The 20,418-nt window shown below is 33.8% G+C and overlaps 1 protein-coding gene across 1 annotated transcript in view; it reads right to left on the bottom strand.

The window, feature by feature from the left end:
* Positions 1-20,418, bottom strand: part of LOC149797836 (neo-calmodulin-like) — a 28,479-nt gene that overhangs the window by 1,110 nt on the left and 6,951 nt on the right. Inside the window, exons 2-4 of the mRNA XM_089962852.1 lie at positions 4,484-4,505; positions 3,988-4,131; positions 148-393 (exon numbers count right to left, since the gene is read on the bottom strand). Of these exons, the coding sequence (XP_089818978.1) occupies positions 148-393; positions 3,988-4,131; positions 4,484-4,505 (412 nt within the window). The remainder of the gene's footprint in view (positions 1-147; positions 394-3,987; positions 4,132-4,483; positions 4,506-20,418) is intronic.

The raw sequence follows: 20,418 nt of genomic DNA, 5'->3' as shown, positions 1-20,418 counted from the left end.
AAACGACATGAAAACAACAGGGTAAGCTAAAACAAAGCGAAAGAAAAAAAAAATGGAAACGATAGAAGCGCAAAAGGCAGGAAGGAAAGAAAATTAACAGTAAAAAGAAAAATGACTGACTTTGTTACAGTTTATAACGATACTTGCCATCAATATCGAGCATCCCATCATTGTCAACGTCCATATCACCAAATAGCTCTTCCACTTCTTCGTCTGTCAATTTGTCCTCTCCCAAATTCTGTAGAATATTCCTGAATTCTTCCTTGTTCAGCTTCCGGTCAGCGCCGGCGAAAACTGTGAATGCCTCCTCCAGCTTGGAAGCGAAATACTGTCTGTTCATTAGAAAGTCGACCATCATGCCTTCAAACTCTTCAAGATTGAGCTGGGCGTTCCCTGATCAATTGGAAATACCGAAATAAATGAAGAAATATAACATAAGATTGAGTGCTCGACAAACCAACACGTATAATATGCATCCATCAGATTAAATATTAAAGAACTATTTCCATCACCACCACTAATACAATTTCTACTACAGTTGCTGCTGCAGCTACATATTATACTAGTGGCATTGCTGCTACTACTACAGTTGTACAAGTAAATAAGCAACCCTTTTTCTTTGCATATGACCAATACTACTAACGATACATCTTTATTACTCATTCTTTCAATAGACATCACTGAAGTGTATGCTTATCTCACCTACAACGACTGGCTGAGAGATCAATACTAAGTATTTGCAAATTCATTAATTTTATTTTCCATATGTTTAGATTGTTTTAGTGGCTGGGTTAAGACTATAAGCTTAAAGGAGACTAGAAATCAAAATTTTCCTTTTACATATGTAATTCTCTACAGATTGTAATTCGACTGCAATGTTTATAAATTAAATATCGTAAGCGGGCAGTGATTATATTGCGTGGAAGATACCAAGATTCCGTAAATTGCCGAGTTTTTCCGAGTTTTAATGAGACGACAGATCACGTGGTACCGTGACGCAATACTAGCCAGTCCTCGAATACAAACATAAACATTGGCGAGCGAGGCAGACAGGAGACCACATTTTGGTAATATCTCTCAATCTGGCGCAGCGAAGTCCCGATTATTACATTATGTCTGTCAATTTTCATTTGTCAGAAGAAAAAAACCCAACCCCAAACCATTTTTAAATATAACGTATGCAATCCACAGTCTAAACTGCCACACTACTGACATCGTAGCGATATGATTGAAAAATTGTTAAAGCTACGTTAAAAATTAAAATCACACACGTCTAAATCCGGCACTGGACGAAATAATTAATATCATACAACAGTTTTTTTCTTCTTTTTTTCTTCTTCAGTAAATAGAACGTGAAAATTAAACATTATTCAAGTAAATTTCAGATTTTTTAAACAACTACAACAGTACTATAGTAAAAAAAAAAAATAATTAAAAGAATAAAATTGTCACCAATTAGCTTAAATGAATGATCACGTTGAAATTTTCTCTGCAAACAGAATCGCATCTCCATTTCCGCCAAAGAAATTCGGCCAGTTAACACCTGACATTCCTCTACCGTATATGAAAAGTTTAATTACCATGATTAAATTACAAGGAATAAAACAAAATATACCATGCAATATATGTGGCCCTAAAGAACTAATTCTGAATAAATATTTTAATCAGCAAACAGTGTTACATGCATTAAGACTTAAACCTAAGGAAATAAGGTGGGGTATAAAACTTGAGAAAAACAGTTGCCACATGTACGGTAACTTGTGACTGCAGATTTGAACTGTTAAAATGAAGTCCATGGCATCGTAAGTAACAACAAAATAGGCATCGTTTATTTGGTAATCAATTGCTGGTGCTTACACATACACACACTGTCGAACATGGTTTCTTTGAAGTATGTCCGAAGGGCAGTCCTTTTCACAAGATCAATGCAAGGATAAGGATTCTGTTCATTAGTCACACCGGCTTTATTGTTTGCGTACTTAAATCAAAACTTTAGCTATTTTTCAGTTTAGCCAGAACTGACCAGAATATGCAAAAGGGACTTGTCATGGGGGAATAATAAGGCGTATCACAGCGAGAAAAGGCACGTCAAATGGGCGGTCGCACATTGGGGCAAGAGGGGGGGGGGGTCAATAGCCCCCCACCACCCCCCCCCCGTTCTATTGTCAGACAGTTAATGTGAAACTTTTACCTTTTTTTTTAATAGCTGCTTTTTAAACTGCCCAAGGAATAGTTTTATATCAGTTCCAATTAATACAGATTACCGTTTATGCATAATGCATGTATACAATGCATTTTTTTTTTAAATTAATTTTTATAAGATTACTGAAAATTGTGTTTTCTCGAAACACGACAGGTTTAGAATCTTATTTTTAGCAAAGCTTCCATTTGATTAAAATCAAATCTAAATTTCACCTAGGACAGTGGTGATTTGATTTAAATTGTGCCGTGTTAAGGCATGTATGTCAACATCTTGAAAATACATTTACTCATTTCACCAGCGCGATCAAAGTTTCCTCAGGCAAACCATTTTTGTTTCGACAAGCCTGACGGGCACCTCACTTTGAATACAGGATGGGCCGGAACTAAAACCAGAAGGGGCCCAGGGTGTCGGGCTATCAGATTTGTTTTTAGCACTGCTGTTTTAGATAAAAGATATGTGGATTGATTGTTGCATTTTGTGGTCACTTACTCGTCCTTCTGCCTATTTTCGTAACTCACACGTTTAACTCTTTTCCCAGGATTTAAAATGTCCAAAGGTTTGTCTGGAACAGCGCCAACTTTAGTCTAGGCCTAGCATTTGCGTATCTTTGAGCTGCTATTTTTTCATGATCCCTTTCGTAACATTCCTTTGAGAAATGTAACGAGCACATAGTACTGTATGGTGTTGCTTTGAAATCAACTCGTTTGTAATAATGTACCCATTCTTTCATGATGCCTTTATCTTTCGGGAAAGAAAAAAATATTATGTCCACAGGCTTTCTTTAATGTTCTATTACACCCTTAAGCAACGCAAAACGGTATTGTCTTTTACTCTGGCAACTCCCACTTGGGCTGCTGGAGTCGCTACTATGACGTCAGATCCCGAAAGTAACCGAATAGGCGCGGAAATTTTGCATATGAGGTCACGGAAATTCAGCTCCTAGAAGATAGACCAATATTTAAATATTGGCATTACGGTCGCAGATGATACTTCAGAATAAGGTTTTCTGCTATAGTACTTTTATTATTATTCTATATTTCCATTGGTTTCTGGTCTCCTTTAACTTTCAAGCGATCATGTAGGTCAGGTCACTGAGTTGATAGTAAGGCATTTCAGAAATGATTCAAGTTATCATTTTTGGGGGTCTCATTTGTGAACAAAGAATGAAATCAAGTATATGTGTAATAATTTCCTCCAGAATTAAAGATTTACTTTATGGGGTTCAGAAAAAAAGTTAAAAGTTATATTTCACCGCGAGCAATTTGTGGCAGGCGAGCAGTTCGGTTTATGGATCCGTCCAGTTATGTCAATACCACATGTTATTAGGGTTACAATTTTCTTCATTGTCTTCACTATCTGTGATCAAAAACAGCCTCTGTGTGTTTTTTTTTTTTTTTTTTTTTTAATCGCATTCTAAATCTGACGAGGTTATCAGTCATATCAACACGGCAACTTTAAATAACTCAATACGTTTAACGTGCATACACCACGTGTCGTTCTTAACATTATTTATATACAATTTTCGTCCTAGCATGTTCATTGCCAGAACATGCTATTTCTTGCCAAACCTTACTGAATCTTTTTCTTATACATTTTGTCAAGAATCTCTGTCGAAACATAAACCATATGAGATTTGTCTATGATTCATTGCTGGGTCCGATTCCGCAGTGGAACTTACGAAGCCTACGATCTCCATCGAAATGTTAGCCCCTTTTAGCAACTTTAATCAGTCAGAATTGTTGAATTTACATAGTTTTGATTTTATTATCTTCTTTCTAACTTACCATCCTTATCGAACTTTGACATTATTCTAGTTACTTCCTCTTTTGTGGGATTTATCCCAAGCAGCCTCACTGCGATCATAAACTCCTTTCCGCTCAGTTGTCCTGATCTGTCCACGTCTAAATAGTTGAAAATCCGATTACATCCTGAAAGTACAAATGCAAAACTCTAAATGAGTTTTTCTTGTTTATCTTAATGAAGAAATTGAAAATAGGTGCATTAGATAATTTTGTTTCGGTTCTATCTAAACAAGTTCGATTGTCCTTTGATAATGATATGGCATCCATTTATGATGTCATATGATGCTAGTCCGCGTGTTACATATCTAAAATTATCATACATTGGCATTACCGCAAATAACACAGCGATCATGTGATCTCTCGATCTCTCTCTCTCTCTCTCTCTCTCTCTCTCTCTCTCTATATATATATATATATATATATATATATATATATATATATATATATATATAGTATCCATGGGCGATCATGTACTCACTCCGTCGGTCCTCTTCCGAGAGCTGTAATGATAAGCATTAATGAAATAAGAGATAGTTCATTGGCTAAAGTGTTATCTGTGTAAGCTGCTAATCTGTCTGTCTATTTATTTCTCTCTCTCTCTCTCTCTCTCTCTCTCTCTCTCTCTCTATATATATATATATATATATATATATATATATATGTGTGTGTGTGTGTGTGTGTGTGTTTGTGTGTGTGTCGATGTGTATATTAATATATGGGATATATAAAAATTAACTGTTGTTAATTCAACAGTATATCAGTCAAAATCACTCTCGAGTCATGATCATGTATGCTTTTCAGGTAGATACATTTTCACTTTCAAAGTATATATATATAATGGGTCGTCATTGTTATTTTAGTCATCTCATTGTTTATAAGGCGAGATATAAACAAACTTCTATATACAACACTTGTATTAAAATAAACACTAAGTCTAAAACTTGGGAAATCAGTAAGCAGCCTTCATAGTCCCTGGCTCACTAAAGCAAAGTAAAGTGGACACAAGAATGATATTGGTATTTTAGAATGGACTAACTTATATATATATATAAGCAAAACTAATAATAGGAGGCAAAGACGAACTATAAGTATGTCTATTAGATATGAAAAATAAAACTGAAGAATAGGGCAAGATGGTTGACATCATATTCCACAATTTTAGCACATGTAAATACAAAATGAGTCAAGGTTAGTAAATGTGTAAAAGTCATGATTCATCAACTAAATATAATATACCCAGATTTTTGCTCATTAATGAAGATACTTGAGTCGCGGTACAATTTAAGAAACATTTAAGATGCGTTGTGATTCTAACTATGCAATATCTAACTTTATTTTCTTGATAACTTGTAAAAAGAAATATGTTGGACAAACCTGTCAGCAGATACCTGAATGTGTGAACAAAAATACATTTGGCATAATTAGTTTTTTTGATCCGTCTTTTTATCTCTTATCTCCACGTATTCTAATGACGGCTTCCATAATTTACGAGATTTTTCATTTAAGCCAATTGTAATTTTAATCTAGAATGTCTGTTAGAAAAGAAACATTGGATGAATACTACCTATCTATTAGGTTTAAATTGCATGATTACATATGAACTTGATGGATACATTTATTATAACTGGCCACTTATGTTGCCAGTTGTGTGATTCATAAACACATATTCTCAATGACTGGTTTTGTCGGGTTGAGCACGATCATAAGCATTTTGCCTTTTCATCATGTCTGTCTCCCAGCGGCAACTTTATTTTTTACATAAAACAAACTGGTAATTTTTTCTACTGCTGTATACATAATGAAAATTGCCTAAATCATAACAATGGAACTGAAAATTATATAAACTTAAAATCTTTACTACATTAATTGAAATAAGGGGCATACTTCATCAATGATTCTGAAACGCAACATCAAAAAGGAAACAGGAATCACCGTTTGGATACTGTCAGACATATCTGGAAGTTCTAAATATGAGATTGCTTACAATTTACATTTCATAAATTAATAATATTAAATCAATTTGGCCATGGATCTGGCCATTTGCATCCCGAGTCACATGACTATACAACTCTCGCAGGTATGCGGGTATATCTCGATGAAAGGTAGTTCAAAGTTGCTGGGCCGGCTAGTAAGCGGCTACCCCATATCGACACCAAATGGTGTCGGCGAATTCCAACTTCGATAGGGAATGGACTCTGATTCTACACTCCACTAGAGTGTCCTCTACCAAATTAATTAAATACAGACCATATATAGTATGTTATGAAAGCGCATTAGTGTATTGATACAACGTAGAAAATGAACCATATTATTTAAAACAACCAATTTAGATTTTGTGCGGTCAATTTCTGAAAATGTAACAGATTATTCATATAATATTCAAAGTATTCCGATTTCATTTTTTATGAATCAAGAATAATTAGTGAAAACTGTGAAGATCTGGTTGAAGAATGTAATAAAGTCCCCATTCTTCTATTGAATAGTTATATCAGTAAATAATTTATGTAAGGGAAGGACTTTAAATTCTCCACCTGACAGTTATGTAACTTTTATAAACTTTTAATAACATAAAGTCTGTTTTGTTTGCTGTATATGTACTGTCATCCTCTTTCTTGTTTGCTGGATGGTGTCATTCTCTTTCTTCTTTTGAATTAATAGAGTTCCTTTTATCCTAGTAAAACGTATTTTGAGCGCACTGATGGCCTATTTGGTTACAGTGTCCGCTTCGGATGCGGGAGGTCGCGAGTTCTAACCCTGGTAGAATTATACCAAAAAATGATACTAACAGCTGCCTCGCTAGGCGCTCAGTATTAAGAGGTTAGTGTTAGGACTGGTCGGCCTGGTGTCAGGATAATGTGACTGGGTGGGACATCATGCTACATATCTGAGGCTATATGCCCCAGTGCTAGACATCACTATAAATTTCAACACTGCAGACGTCGTATCGATATGACTGAAATATTGCTAAAACTACGTTAAAATCTTAAACACACTCACACTCACACACACACCGAACGTATTCTGCACCTACTAAAACTTCATTAAATATCCAAATCACAGAGAGAGAGAGAGAGAGAGAGAGAGAGAGAACGTATTTTGCACCTACTCTTACGACATTTGGTTACCCAGGCGTCTCTTACAATGAAGCTAAATATAGTCCTGGTAAGAAGTTGTTTTAAATTGTTAGGTTTTCTCTTGCTAACAATAATTTTCATTGGTCCTAAAACACTCTTTTCTGTTGTTTTTTTCTTCTTTTTTCTTCTCCATTTTATCACGACGTCGAAGTAATTATTCACATGTTTGTACCATCAGAAAGATGTTTTCCTTGGATTACAAGCTGTGATCAAAAGAATTCCATTTGAAGATTAATCTTGTCTGAGTTATCTCCCTTGATAAGTAGATTTTTGTTTTCACATTTATTATTTCGTGATTAAGAAAATGATACTTTCCTCTGGATAGTTTTGCCTGCGAAGATATTGCAGTAATTACGCGTGTATCTTTTCTTGTGTAATATTAAATATTTTCCATTACAATTGTTATCACTTTTGATGAAAGATTAATATCAACTGTCACTTTTAAATGTTTTATTGGAAAAAATATAAAGTTGACATAGTTATATATAGAAACATGGGTTGCAGATAATTTGACGAGAGTGGTCAGGAAAGAAATACTTGTTTCCTTAGTATGTATGTATGTATGTATGTATGTATGTATGTGTCATATACAGGCAATCCTCTGTTAATTACATCTCGAGTGCCTCAAGCTCACCTTCAAATCTATTCAACTTCTAGCCTTTTCAAATGTTGGAATTCAACTTCTAGCCTTTTCAAATGTTTGAATTCATCTTCTAGCCTTTTCAAATGTTGGAATTCAACTTCTAGCCTTTTCAAATGTTGGAATTCAACTTCTAGCCTTATCAAAATTTGAATTCAACTTCTAGCCTTTTCAAGTGTTGGAATTCAACTTCTAGCCTTTTCAAATGTTGGAATTCAGCTTCTAGCCTTTTCAAATGTTGGAATTCAACTTCTAGCCTTTTCAAATGTTGGAATTCAACTTCTAGCCTATTCAAGTGTTGGAATTCAACTTCTACCCTTTTCAAATGTTGGAATTCAACTTCTAGCCTTTTCAAATGTTGGAATTCAACTTCTAGCCTTTTCAAATGTTGGAATTCAACTTCTACCCTTTTCAAATGTTGGAATTCAACTTCTAGCTTTTTCAAATGTTTGAATTCAACTTCTAGCCTTTTCAGATGTTTGAATTCAACTTCTACCCTTTTCAAATGTTTGAATTCAACTTCTACCCTTTTCAAATGTTGGAATTCAACTTCTAGCCTTTTCAAACGTTTGAATTCATCTTCTAGCCTTTTCAAATGTTGGAATTCAACTTCTAGCCTTTTCAAACGTTTGAATTCATCTTCTAGCCTTTTCAAATGTTGGAATTCAACTTCTAGCCTATTCAAATGTTTGAATTCAACTTCTAGCCTTTTCAAATGTTGGAATTCAACTTCTACCCTTTTCAAATGTTGGAATTCAACTTCTAGCCTTTTCAAATGTTGGAATTCAACTTCTAGCCTTTTCAAATGTTGGAATTCATCTTCTAGCCTTTTCAAATGTTTGAATTCAACTTCTAGCCTTTTCAGATGTTTGAATTCAACTTCTACCCTTTTCAAATGTTGGAATTCAGCTTCTACCCTTTTCAAATGTTGGAATTCAACTTCTAGCCTTTTCAAATGTTGGAATTCAACTTCTAGCCTTTTCAAATGTTGGAATTCAACTTCTATCCTTTTCAAATGTTTGAATTCAACTTTTAGCCTTTTCAAATGTTTGAATTCAACTTCTAGCCTATTCAAATGTTGGAATTCATCTTGTAGCCTTTTCAAATGTTGGAATTCAACTTCTAGCCTTTTCAAACGTTTGAATTCATCTTCTAGCCTTTTCAAATGTTGGAATTCAACTTCTAGCCTTTTCAAACGTTTGAATTCATCTTCTAGCCTTTTCAAATGTTGGAATTCAACTTCTAGCCTTTTCAAATGTTGGAATTCAACTTCTAGCCTTTTCAAACGTTTGAATTCATCTTCTAGCCTTTTCAAATGTTGGAATTCATCTTCTAGCCTTTTCAAATGTTGGAATTCAACTTCTAGCCTTTTCAAATGTTGGAATTCATCTTCTAGCCTTTTCAAATGTTGGAATTCAACTTCTAGCCTTTTCAAATGTTGGAATTCAACTTCTAGCCTTTTCAAACGTTTGAATTCATCTTCTAGCCTTTTCAAATGTTGGAATTCATCTTCTAGCCTTTTCAAATGTTGGAATTCAACTTCTAGCCTTTTCAAACGTTTGAATTCATCTTCTAGCCTTTTCAAATGTTGGAATTCAACTTCTAGCCTTTTCAAATGTTGGAATTCAACTTCTAGCCTATTCAAATGTTGGAATTCAACTTCTAGCCTTTTCAAATGTTGGAATTCAACTTCTAGCCTATTCAAATGTTGGAATTCAACTTCTAGCCTTTTCAAATGTTGGAATTCAACTTCTAGCCTTTTCAAACGTTTGAATTCAACTTCTAGCCGTTTCAAATGTTGGAATTCAACTTCTAGCCTATTCAAATGTTGGAATTCAACTTCTAGCCTTTTCAAATGTTGGAATTCAACTTCTAGCCTTTTCAGATGTTTGAATTCAACTTCTACCCTTTTCAAATGTTTGAATTCAACTTCTACCCTTTTCAAATGTTGGAATTCAACTTCTAGCCTTTTCAAATGTTGGAATTCAACCTCTAGCCTTTTCAGATGTTTGAATTCAACTTCTACCCTTTTCAAATGTTGGAATTCACCTTCTACCCTTTTCAAATGTTGGAATTCAACTTCTAGCCTTTTCAAATGTTGGAATTCAACTTCTACCCTTTTCAAATGTTTGAATTCAACTTTTAGCCTTTTCAAATGTTTGAATTCAACTTCTAGCCTATTCAAATGTTGGAATTCATCTTCTAGCCTTTTCAAATGTTGGAATTCAACTTCTAGCCTTTTCAAACGTTTGAATTCATCTTCTAGCCTTTTCAAATGTTGGAATTCGACTTCTAGCCTTTTCAAACGTTTGAATTCATCTTCTAGCCTTTTCAAATGTTGGAATTCAACTTCTAGCCTTTTCAAATGTTGGAATTCAACTTCTAGCCTTTTCAAACGTTTGAATTCATCTTCTAGCCTTTTCAAATGTTGGAATTCATCTTCTAGCCTTTTCAAATGTTGGAATTCAACTTCTAGCCTTTTCAAACGTTTGAATTCATCTTCTAGCCTTTTCAAATGTTGGAATTCAACTTCTAGCCTTTTCAAATGTTGGAATTCAACTTCTAGCCTTTTCAAATGTTGGAATTCAACTTCTAACCTTTTCAAACGTTTGAATTTATCTTCTAGCCTTTTCAAACGTTGGAATTCATCTTCTAGCCTTTTCAAACGTTTGAATTCAACTTCTAGCCGTTTCAAATGTTGGAATTCATCTTCTAGCCTTTTCAAATGTTTGAATTCATCTTCTAGCCTTTTCAAATGTTTGAATTCAACTTCTAGCCGTTTCAAACGTTTGAATTCAACTTCTAGCCTTTTCAAACGTTTGAATTCATCTTCTAGCCGTTTCAAACGTTTCAATTCATCTTCTAGCCTTTTCAGACGTTTGAATTCATCTTCTAGCCTTTTCAAATGTTGGAATTCATCTTCTAGCCTTTTCAAATGTTGGAATTCAACTTCTAGCCGTTTCAAATGTTGGAATTCAACTTCTAGCCGTTTCAAATGTTGGAATTCAACTTCTAGCCTTTTCAAATGTTGGAATTCAACTTCTAGCCTTTTCAAATGTTGGAATTCAACTTCTACCCTTTTCAAATGTTGGAATTCAACTTCTACCCTTTTCAAACGTTTAATTCAACTCCTAGCCTTTTCAAATGTTTGAATTCAACTTCTACTCTTTTCAAATGTTTGAATTCAACTTCTACCCTTTTCAAATGTTGGAATTCAGCTTCTACCCTTTTCAAATGTTGGAATTCAACTTCTAGCCTTTTCAAATGTTGGAATTCAACTTCTAGCCTTTTCAAATGTTGGAATTCAACTTCTACCCTTTTCAAATGTTTGAATTCAACTTTTAGCCTTTTCAAATGTTTGAATTCAACTTCTAGCCTATTCAAATGTTGGAATTCATCTTCTAGCCTTTTCAAATGTTGGAATTCAGCTTCTAGCCTTTTCAAACGTTTGAATTCATCTTCTAGCCTTTTCAAATGTTGGAATTCAACTTCTACCCTTTTCAAACGTTTGAATTCATCTTCTAGCCTTTTCAAATGTTGGAATTCAACTTCTAGCCTATTCAAATGTTTGAATTCAACTTCTAGCCTTTTCAAATGTTGGAATTCAACTTCTACCCTTTTCAAATGTTGGAATTCAACTTCTAGCCTTTTCAAATGTTGGAATTCAACTTCTAGCCTATTCAAATGTTGGAATTCATCTTCTAGCCGTTTCAAATGTTGGAATTCAACTTCTAGCCTTTTCAGATGTTTGAATTCAACTTCTACCATTTCCAAATGTTTGAATTCAACTTCTAGCCTTTTCAAATGTTGGAATTCAACTTCTAGCCTTTTCAGATGTTTGAATTCAACTTCTAGCCTTTTCAAATGTTGGAATTCAACTTCTACCATTTTCAAATGTTGGAATTCAACTTCTAGCCTTTTCAGATGTTTGAATTCAACTTCTACCCTTTTCAAATGTTGGAATTCAGCTTCTACCCTTTTCAAATGTTGGAATTCAACTTCTAGCCTTTTCAAATGTTGGAATTCAACTTCTAGCCTTTTCAAATGTTGGAATTCAACTTCTACCCTTTTCAAATGTTTGAATTCAACTTTTAGCCTTTTCAAATGTTTGAATTCAACTTCTAGCCTTTTCAAATGTTGGAATTCATCTTGTAGCCTTTTCAAATGTTGGAATTCAACTTCTAGCCTTTTCAAACGTTTGAATTCATCTTCTAGCCTTTTCAAATGTTGGAATTCAACTTCTAGCCTTTTCAAACGTTTGAATTCATCTTCTAGCCTTTTCAAATGTTGGAATTCAACTTCTAGCCTTTTCAAATGTTGGAATTCAACTTCTAGCCTTTTCAAACGTTTGAATTCATCTTCTAGCCTTTTCAAATGTTGGAATTCATCTTCTAGCCTTTTCAAATGTTGGAATTCAACTTCTAGCCTTTTCAAATGTTGGAATTCATCTTCTAGCCTTTTCAAATGTTGGAATTCAACTTCTAGCCTTTCCAAATGTTGGAATTCAACTTCTAGCCTTTTCAAACGTTTGAATTCATCTTCTAGCCTTTTCAAATGTTGGAATTCATCTTCTAGCCTTTTCAAATGTTGGAATTCAACTTCTAGCCTTTTCAAACGTTTGAATTCATCTTCTAGCCTTTTCAAATGTTGGAATTCAACTTCTAGCCTTTTCAAATGTTGGAATTCAACTTCTAGCCTTTTCAAATGTTGGAATTCAACTTCTAACCTTTTCAAACGTTTGAATTTATCTTCTAGCCTTTTCAAACGTTTGAATTCAACTTCTAGCCGTTTCAAATGTTGGAATTCATCTTCTAGCCTTTTCAAATGTTTGAATTCATCTTCTAGCCTTTTCAAACGTTTGAATTCATCTTCTAGCCTTTTCAAACGTTGGAATTCATCTTCTAGCCTTTTCAAACGTTTGAATTCAACTTCTAGCCGTTTCAAACGTTTGAATTCAACTTCTAGCCTTTTCAAACGTTTGAATTCATCTTCTAGCCTTTTCAAACGTTTCAATTCATCTTCTAGCCTTTTCAGACGTTTGAATTCATCTTCTAGCCTTTTCAAATGTTGGAATTCAACTTCTAGCCGTTTCAAATGTTGGAATTCAACTTCTAGCCGTTTCAAATGTTGGAATTCAACTTCTAGCCTTTTCAAATGTTGGAATTCAACTTCTAGCCTTTTCAAATGTTGGAATTCAACTTCTACCCTTTTCAAACGTTTAATTCAACTTCTAGCCTTTTCAAATGTTTGAATTCAACTAATACTCTTTTCAAATGTTTGAATTCAACTTCTACCCTTTTCAAATGTTGGAATTCAACTTCTACCCTTTTCAAATGTTGGAATTCAACTTCTAGCCTTTTCAAATGTTGGAATTCAACTTCTAGCCTTTTCAAATGTTGGAATTCAACTTCTAGCCTTTTCAAATGTTGGAATTCAACTTCTACCCTTTTCAAATGTTGGAATTCAACTTCTAGCCTTTTCAAATGTTTGAATTCAACTTCTACCCTTTTCAAATGTTGGAATTCAACTTCTAGCCTTTTCAAATGTTGGAATGCAACTTCTAGCCTTTTCAAATGTTTGAATTCAACTTCTACCCTTTTCAAATGTTGGGAATTCAACTTCTAGCCTTTTCAAATGTTGGAATTCAACTTCTAGCCTTTTCAAATGTTGGAATTCAACTTCTAGCCTTTTCAAATGTTGGAATTCAACCTCTAGCCTTTTCAAATGTTGGAATTCAACTTCTACCCTTTTCAAATGTTGGAATTCAACTTCTAGCCTTTTGAAATGTTGGAATTCATCTTCTAGCCTTTTCAAATGTTTGAATTCAACTTCTACCCTTTTCAAATGTTGGAATTCAACTTCTAGCCTTTTCAAACGTTTGAATTCATCTTCTAGCCTTTTCAAATGTTGGAATTCATCTTCTAGCCTTTTCAAATGTTGGAATTCAACTTCTAGCCTTTTCAAATGTTGGAATTCAACTTCTAGCCTTTTCAAATGTTGGAATTCAACTTCTAGCCTTTTCAAATGTTGGAATTCAACTTCTACCCTTTTCAAATGTTGGAATTCAACTTCTAGCCTTTTCAAACGTTTGAATTCATCTTCTAGCCTTTTCAAATGTTGGAATTCATCTTCTAGCCTTTTCAAATGTTGGAATTCAACTTCTAGCCTTTTCAAATGTTGGAATTCATCTTCTAGCCTTTTCAAATGTTGGAATTCAACTTCTAGCCTTTTCAAACGTTTGAATTCATCTTCTAGCCTTTTCAAATGTTGGAATTCATCTTCTAGCCTTTTCAAATGTTGGAATTCAACTTCTAGCCTTTTCAAACGTTTGAATTCATCTTCTAGCTTTTTCAAATGTTGGAATTCAACTTCTAGCCTTTTCAAATGTTGGAATTCAACTTCTAGCCTTTTCAAATGTTGGAATTCAACTTCTAACCTTTTCAAACGTTTGAATTTATCTTCTAGCCTTTTCAAACGTTGGAATTCATCTTCTAGCCTTTTCAAACGTTTGAATTCAACTTCTAGCCGTTTCAAATGTTGGAATTCATCTTCTAGCCTTTTCAAATGTTTGAATTCATCTTCTAGCCTTTTCAAACGTTTGAATTCATCTTCTAGCCTTTTCAAACGTTGGAATTCATCTTCTAGCCTTTTCAAACGTTTGAATTCAACTTCTAGCCGTTTCAAACGTTTGAATTCAACTTCTAGCCTTTTCAAACGTTTGAATTCATCTTCTAGCCTTTTCAAACGTTTCAATTCATCTTCTAGCCTTTTCAGACGTTTGAATTCATCTTCTAGCCTTTTCAAATGTTGGAATTCATCTTCTAGCCTTTTCAAATGTTGGAATTCAACTTCTAGCCGTTTCAAATGTTGGAATTCAACTTCTACCCTTTTCAAATGTTGGAATTCAGCTTCTACCCTTTTCAAATGTTGGAATTCAACTTCTAGCCTTTTCAAATGTTGGAATTCAACTTCTAGCCTTTTCAAATGTTGGAATTCAACTTCTACCCTTTTCAAATGTTTGAATTCAACTTTTAGCCTTTTCAAATGTTTGAATTCAACTTCTAGCCTATTCAAATGTTGGAATTCATCTTCTAGCCTATTCAAATGTTGGAATTCAACTTCTAGCCTTTTCAAATGTTGGAATTCAACTTCTAGCCTTTTCAGATGTTTGAATTCAACTTCTAGCCTTTTCAAATGTTGGAATTCAACTTCTACCATTTTCAAATGTTGGAATTCAACTTCTAGCCTTTTCAGATGTTTGAATTCAACTTCTACCCTTTTCAAATGTTGGAATTCAGCTTCTACCCTTTTCAAATGTTGGAATTCAACTTCTAGCCTTTTCAAATGTTGGAATTCAACTTCTAGCCTTTTCAAATGTTGGAATTCAACTTCTACCCTTTTCAAATGTTTGAATTCAACTTTTAGCCTTTTCAAATGTTTGAATTCAACTTCTAGCCTTTTCAAATGTTGGAATTCATCTTGTAGCCTTTTCAAATGTTGGAATTCAACTTCTAGCCTTTTCAAACGTTTGAATTCATCTTCTAGCCTTTTCAAATGTTGGAATTCAACTTCTAGCCTTTTCAAACGTTTGAATTCATCTTCTAGCCTTTTCAAATGTTGGAATTCAACTTCTAGCCTTTTCAAATGTTGGAATTCAACTTCTAGCCTTTTCAAACGTTTGAATTCATCTTCTAGCCTTTTCAAATGTTGGAATTCATCTTCTAGCCTTTTCAAATGTTGGAATTCAACTTCTAGCCTTTTCAAATGTTGGAATTCATCTTCTAGCCTTTTCAAATGTTGGAATTCAACTTCTAGCCTTTCCAAATGTTGGAATTCAACTTCTAGCCTTTTCAAACGTTTGAATTCATCTTCTAGCCTTTTCAAATGTTGGAATTCATCTTCTAGCCTTTTCAAATGTTGGAATTCAACTTCTAGCCTTTTCAAACGTTTGAATTCATCTTCTAGCCTTTTCAAATGTTGGAATTCAACTTCTAGCCTTTTCAAATGTTGGAATTCAACTTCTAGCCTTTTCAAATGTTGGAATTCAACTTCTAACCTTTTCAAACGTTTGAATTTATCTTCTAGCCTTTTCAAACGTTTGAATTCAACTTCTAGCCGTTTCAAATGTTGGAATTCATCTTCTAGCCTTTTCAAATGTTTGAATTCATCTTCTAGCCTTTTCAAACGTTTGAATTCATCTTCTAGCCTTTTCAAACGTTGGAATTCATCTTCTAGCCTTTTCAAACGTTTGAATTCAACTTCTAGCCGTTTCAAACGTTTGAATTCAACTTCTAGCCTTTTCAAACGTTTGAATTCATCTTCTAGCCTTTTCAAACGTTTCAATTCATCTTCTAGCCTTTTCAGACGTTTGAATTCATCTTCTAGCCTTTTCAAATGTTGGAATTCAACTTCTAGCCGTTTCAAATGTTGGAATTCAACTTCTAGCCGTTTCAAATGTTGGAATTCAACTTCTAGCCTTTTCAAATGTTGGAATTCAACTTCTAGCCTTTTCAAATGTTGGAATTCAACTTCTACCCTTTTCAAACGTTTAATTCAACTTCTAGCCTTTTCAAATGTTTGAATTCAACTAATACTCTTTTCAAATGTTTGAATTCAACTTCTACCCTTTTCAAATGTTGGAATTCAACTTCTACCCTTTTCAAATGTTGGAATTCAACTTCTAGCCTTTTCAAATGTTGGAATTCAACTTCTAGCCTTTTCAAATGTTGGAATTCAACTTCTAGCCTTTTCAAATGTTGGAATTCAACTTCTACCCTTTTCAAATGTTGGAATTCAACTTCTAGCCTTTTCAAATGTTTGAATTCAACTTCTACCCTTTTCAAATGTTGGAATTCAACTTCTAGCCTTTTCAAATGTTGGAATGCAACTTCTAGCCTTTTCAAATGTTTGAATTCAACTTCTACCCTTTTCAAATGTTGGGAATTCAACTTCTAGCCTTTTCAAATGTTGGAATTCAACTTCTAGCCTTTTCAAATGTTGGAATTCAACTTCTAGCCTTTTCAAATGTTGGAATTCAACCTCTAGCCTTTTCAAATGTTGGAATTCAACTTCTACCCTTTTCAAATGTTGGAATTCAACTTCTAGCCTTTTGAAATGTTGGAATTCATCTTCTAGCCTTTTCAAATGTTTGAATTCAACTTCTACCCTTTTCAAATGTTGGAATTCAACTTCTAGCCTTTTCAAACGTTTGAATTCATCTTCTAGCCTTTTCAAATGTTGGAATTCATCTTCTAGCCTTTTCAAATGTTGGAATTCAACTTCTAGCCTTTTCAAATGTTGGAATTCAACTTCTAGCCTTTTCAAATGTTGGAATTCAACTTCTAGCCTTTTCAAATGTTGGAATTCAACTTCTACCCTTTTCAAATGTTGGAATTCAACTTCTAGCCTTTTCAAACGTTTGAATTCATCTTCTAGCCTTTTCAAATGTTGGAATTCATCTTCTAGCCTTTTCAAATGTTGGAATTCAACTTCTAGCCTTTTCAAATGTTGGAATTCATCTTCTAGCCTTTTCAAATGTTGGAATTCAACTTCTAGCCTTTTCAAACGTTTGAATTCATCTTCTAGCCTTTTCAAATGTTGGAATTCATCTTCTAGCCTTTTCAAATGTTGGAATTCAACTTCTAGCCTTTTCAAACGTTTGAATTCATCTTCTAGCTTTTTCAAATGTTGGAATTCAACTTCTAGCCTTTTCAAATGTTGGAATTCAACTTCTAGCCTTTTCAAATGTTGGAATTCAACTTCTAACCTTTTCAAACGTTTGAATTTATCTTCTAGCCTTTTCAAACGTTGGAATTCATCTTCTAGCCTTTTCAAACGTTTGAATTCAACTTCTAGCCGTTTCAAATGTTGGAATTCATCTTCTAGCCTTTTCAAATGTTTGAATTCATCTTCTAGCCTTTTCAAACGTTTGAATTCATCTTCTAGCCTTTTCAAACGTTGGAATTCATCTTCTAGCCTTTTCAAACGTTTGAATTCAACTTCTAGCCGTTTCAAACGTTTGAATTCAACTTCTAGCCTTTTCAAACGTTTGAATTCATCTTCTAGCCTTTTCAAACGTTTCAATTCATCTTCTAGCCTTTTCAGACGTTTGAATTCATCTTCTAGCCTTTTCAAATGTTGGAATTCAACTTCTAGCCGTTTCAAATGTTGGAATTAAACTTCTAGCCGTTTCAAATGTTGGAATTCAACTTCTAGCCTTTTCAAATGTTGGAATTCAACTTCTAGCCTTTTCAAATGTTGGAATTCAACTTCTAGCCTTTTCAAATGTTGGAATTCAACTTCTAGCCTTTTCAAACGTTTAATTCAACTTCTAGCCTTTTCAAATGTTTGAATTCAACTAATACTCTTTTCAAATGTTTGAATTCAACTTCTACCCTTTTCAAATGTTGGAATTCAACTTCTAGCCTTTTCAAATGTTGGAATTCAACTTCTAGCCTTTTCAAATGTTGGAATTCAACTTCTAGCCTTTTCAAATGTTTGAATTCAACTTCTACCCTTTTCAAATGTTGGAATTCAACTTCTAGCCTTTTCAAATGTTTGAATTCAACTTCTACCCTTTTCAAATGTTGGGAATTCAACTTCTAGCCTTTTCAAATGTTGGAATTCAACTTCTAGCCTTTTCAAATGTTGGAATTCAACTTCTAGCCTTTTCAAATGTTGGAATTCAACCTCTAGCCTTTTCAAATGTTGGAATTCAACTTCTAGCCTATTCAAATGTTGGAATTCATCTTCTAGCCTTTTCAAATGTTGGAATTCAGCTTCTAGCCTTTTCAAACGTTTGAATTCATCTTCTAGCCTTTTCAAATGTTGGAATTCAACTTCTACCCTTTTCAAACGTTTGAATTCATCTTCTAGCCTTTTCAAATGTTGGAATTCAACTTCTAGCCTATTCAAATGTTTGAATTCAACTTCTACCATTTCCAAATGTTTGAATTCAACTTCTACCCTTTTCAAATGTTGGAATTCAACTTCTAGCCTATTCAAATGTTGGAATTCAACTTCTAGCCTTTTCAAATGTTGGAATTCAACTTCTAGCCTTTTCAAATGTTGGAATTCAACTTCTACCCTTTTCAAATGTTGGAATTCAACTTCTAGCCTTTTCAAATGTTTGAATTCAACTTCTACCCTTTTCAAATGTTGGAATTCAACTTCTAGCCTTTTCAAATGTTGGAATGCAACTTCTAACCTTTTCAAATGTTTGAATTCAACTTCTACCCGTTTCAAATGTTGGGAATTCAACTTCTAGCCTTTTCAAATATTGGAATTCAACTTCTAGCCTTTTCAAATGTTGGAATTCAACTTCTAGCCTTTTCAAATGTTGGAATTCAACCTCTAGCCTTTTCAAATGTTGGAATTCAACTTCTAGCCTATTCAAATGTTGGAATTCATCTTCTAGCCTTTTCAAATGTTGGAATTCAGCTTCTAGCCTTTTCAAACGTTTGAATTCATCTTCTAGCCTTTTCAAATGTTGGAATTCAACTTCTACCCTTTTCAAACGTTTGAATTCATCTTCTAGCCTTTTCAAATGTTGGAATTCAACTTCTAGCCTATTCAAATGTTTGAATTCAACTTCTAGCCTTTTCAAATGTTGGAATTCAACTTCTACCCTTTTCAAATGTTGGAATTCAACTTCTAGCCTTTTCAAATGTTGGAATTCAACTTCTAGCCTATTCAAATGTTGGAATTCATCTTCTAGCCGTTTCAAATGTTGGAATTCAACTTCTAGCCTTTTCAGATGTTTGAATTCAACTTCTACCATTTCCAAATGTTTGAATTCAACTTCTAGCCTTTTCAAATGTTGGAATTCAACTTCTAGCCTTTTCAGATGTTGGAATTCAACTTCTAGCCTTTTCAAACGTTTGAATTCATCTTCTAGCCTTTTCAAATGTTGGAATTCATCTTCTAGCCTTTTCAAATGTTGGAATTCAACTTCTAGCCTTTTCAAATGTTGGAATTCATCTTCTAGCCTTTTCAAATGTTGGAATTCAACTTCTAGCCTTTTCAAATGTTGGAATTCAACTTCTACCCTTTTGAAATGTTGGAATTCAACTTCTAGCCTTTTCAAACGGTTGAATTCATCTTCTAGCCTTTTCAAATGTTGGAATTCATCTTCTAGCCTTTTCAAATGTTGGAATTCAACTTCTAGCCTTTTCAAATGTTGGAATTCATCTTCTAGCCTTTTCAAATGTTGGAATTCAACTTCTAGCCTTTTCAAACGTTTGAATTCATCTTCTAGCCTTTTCAAATGTTGGAATTCATCTTCTAGCCTTTTCAAATGTTGGAATTCAACTTCTAGCCTTTTCAAACGTTTGAATTCATCTTCTAGCTTTTTCAAATGTTGGAATTCAACTTCTAGCCTTTTCAAATGTTGGAATTCAACTTCTAGCCTTTTCAAATGTTGGAATTCAACTTCTAACCTTTTCAAACGTTTGAATTTATCTTCTAGCCTTTTCAAACGTTGGAATTCATCTTCTAGCCTTTTCAAACGTTTGAATTCAACTTCTAGCCGTTTCAAATGTTGGAATTCATCTTCTAGCCTTTTCAAATGTTTGAATTCGTCTTCTAGCCTTTTCAAACGTTTGAATTCATCTTCTAGCCTTTTCAAACGTTGGAATTCAT

This window comes from Sinohyriopsis cumingii, chromosome 6, assembly GCF_028554795.1.
Source record: "Sinohyriopsis cumingii isolate HCF-2022 chromosome 6, ASM2855479v2, whole genome shotgun sequence".
In the NCBI taxonomy this organism is placed as follows: Eukaryota; Metazoa; Mollusca; class Bivalvia; order Unionida; family Unionidae; genus Sinohyriopsis; species Sinohyriopsis cumingii.
This window is presented reverse-complemented; position numbering and strand designations above follow the sequence as displayed.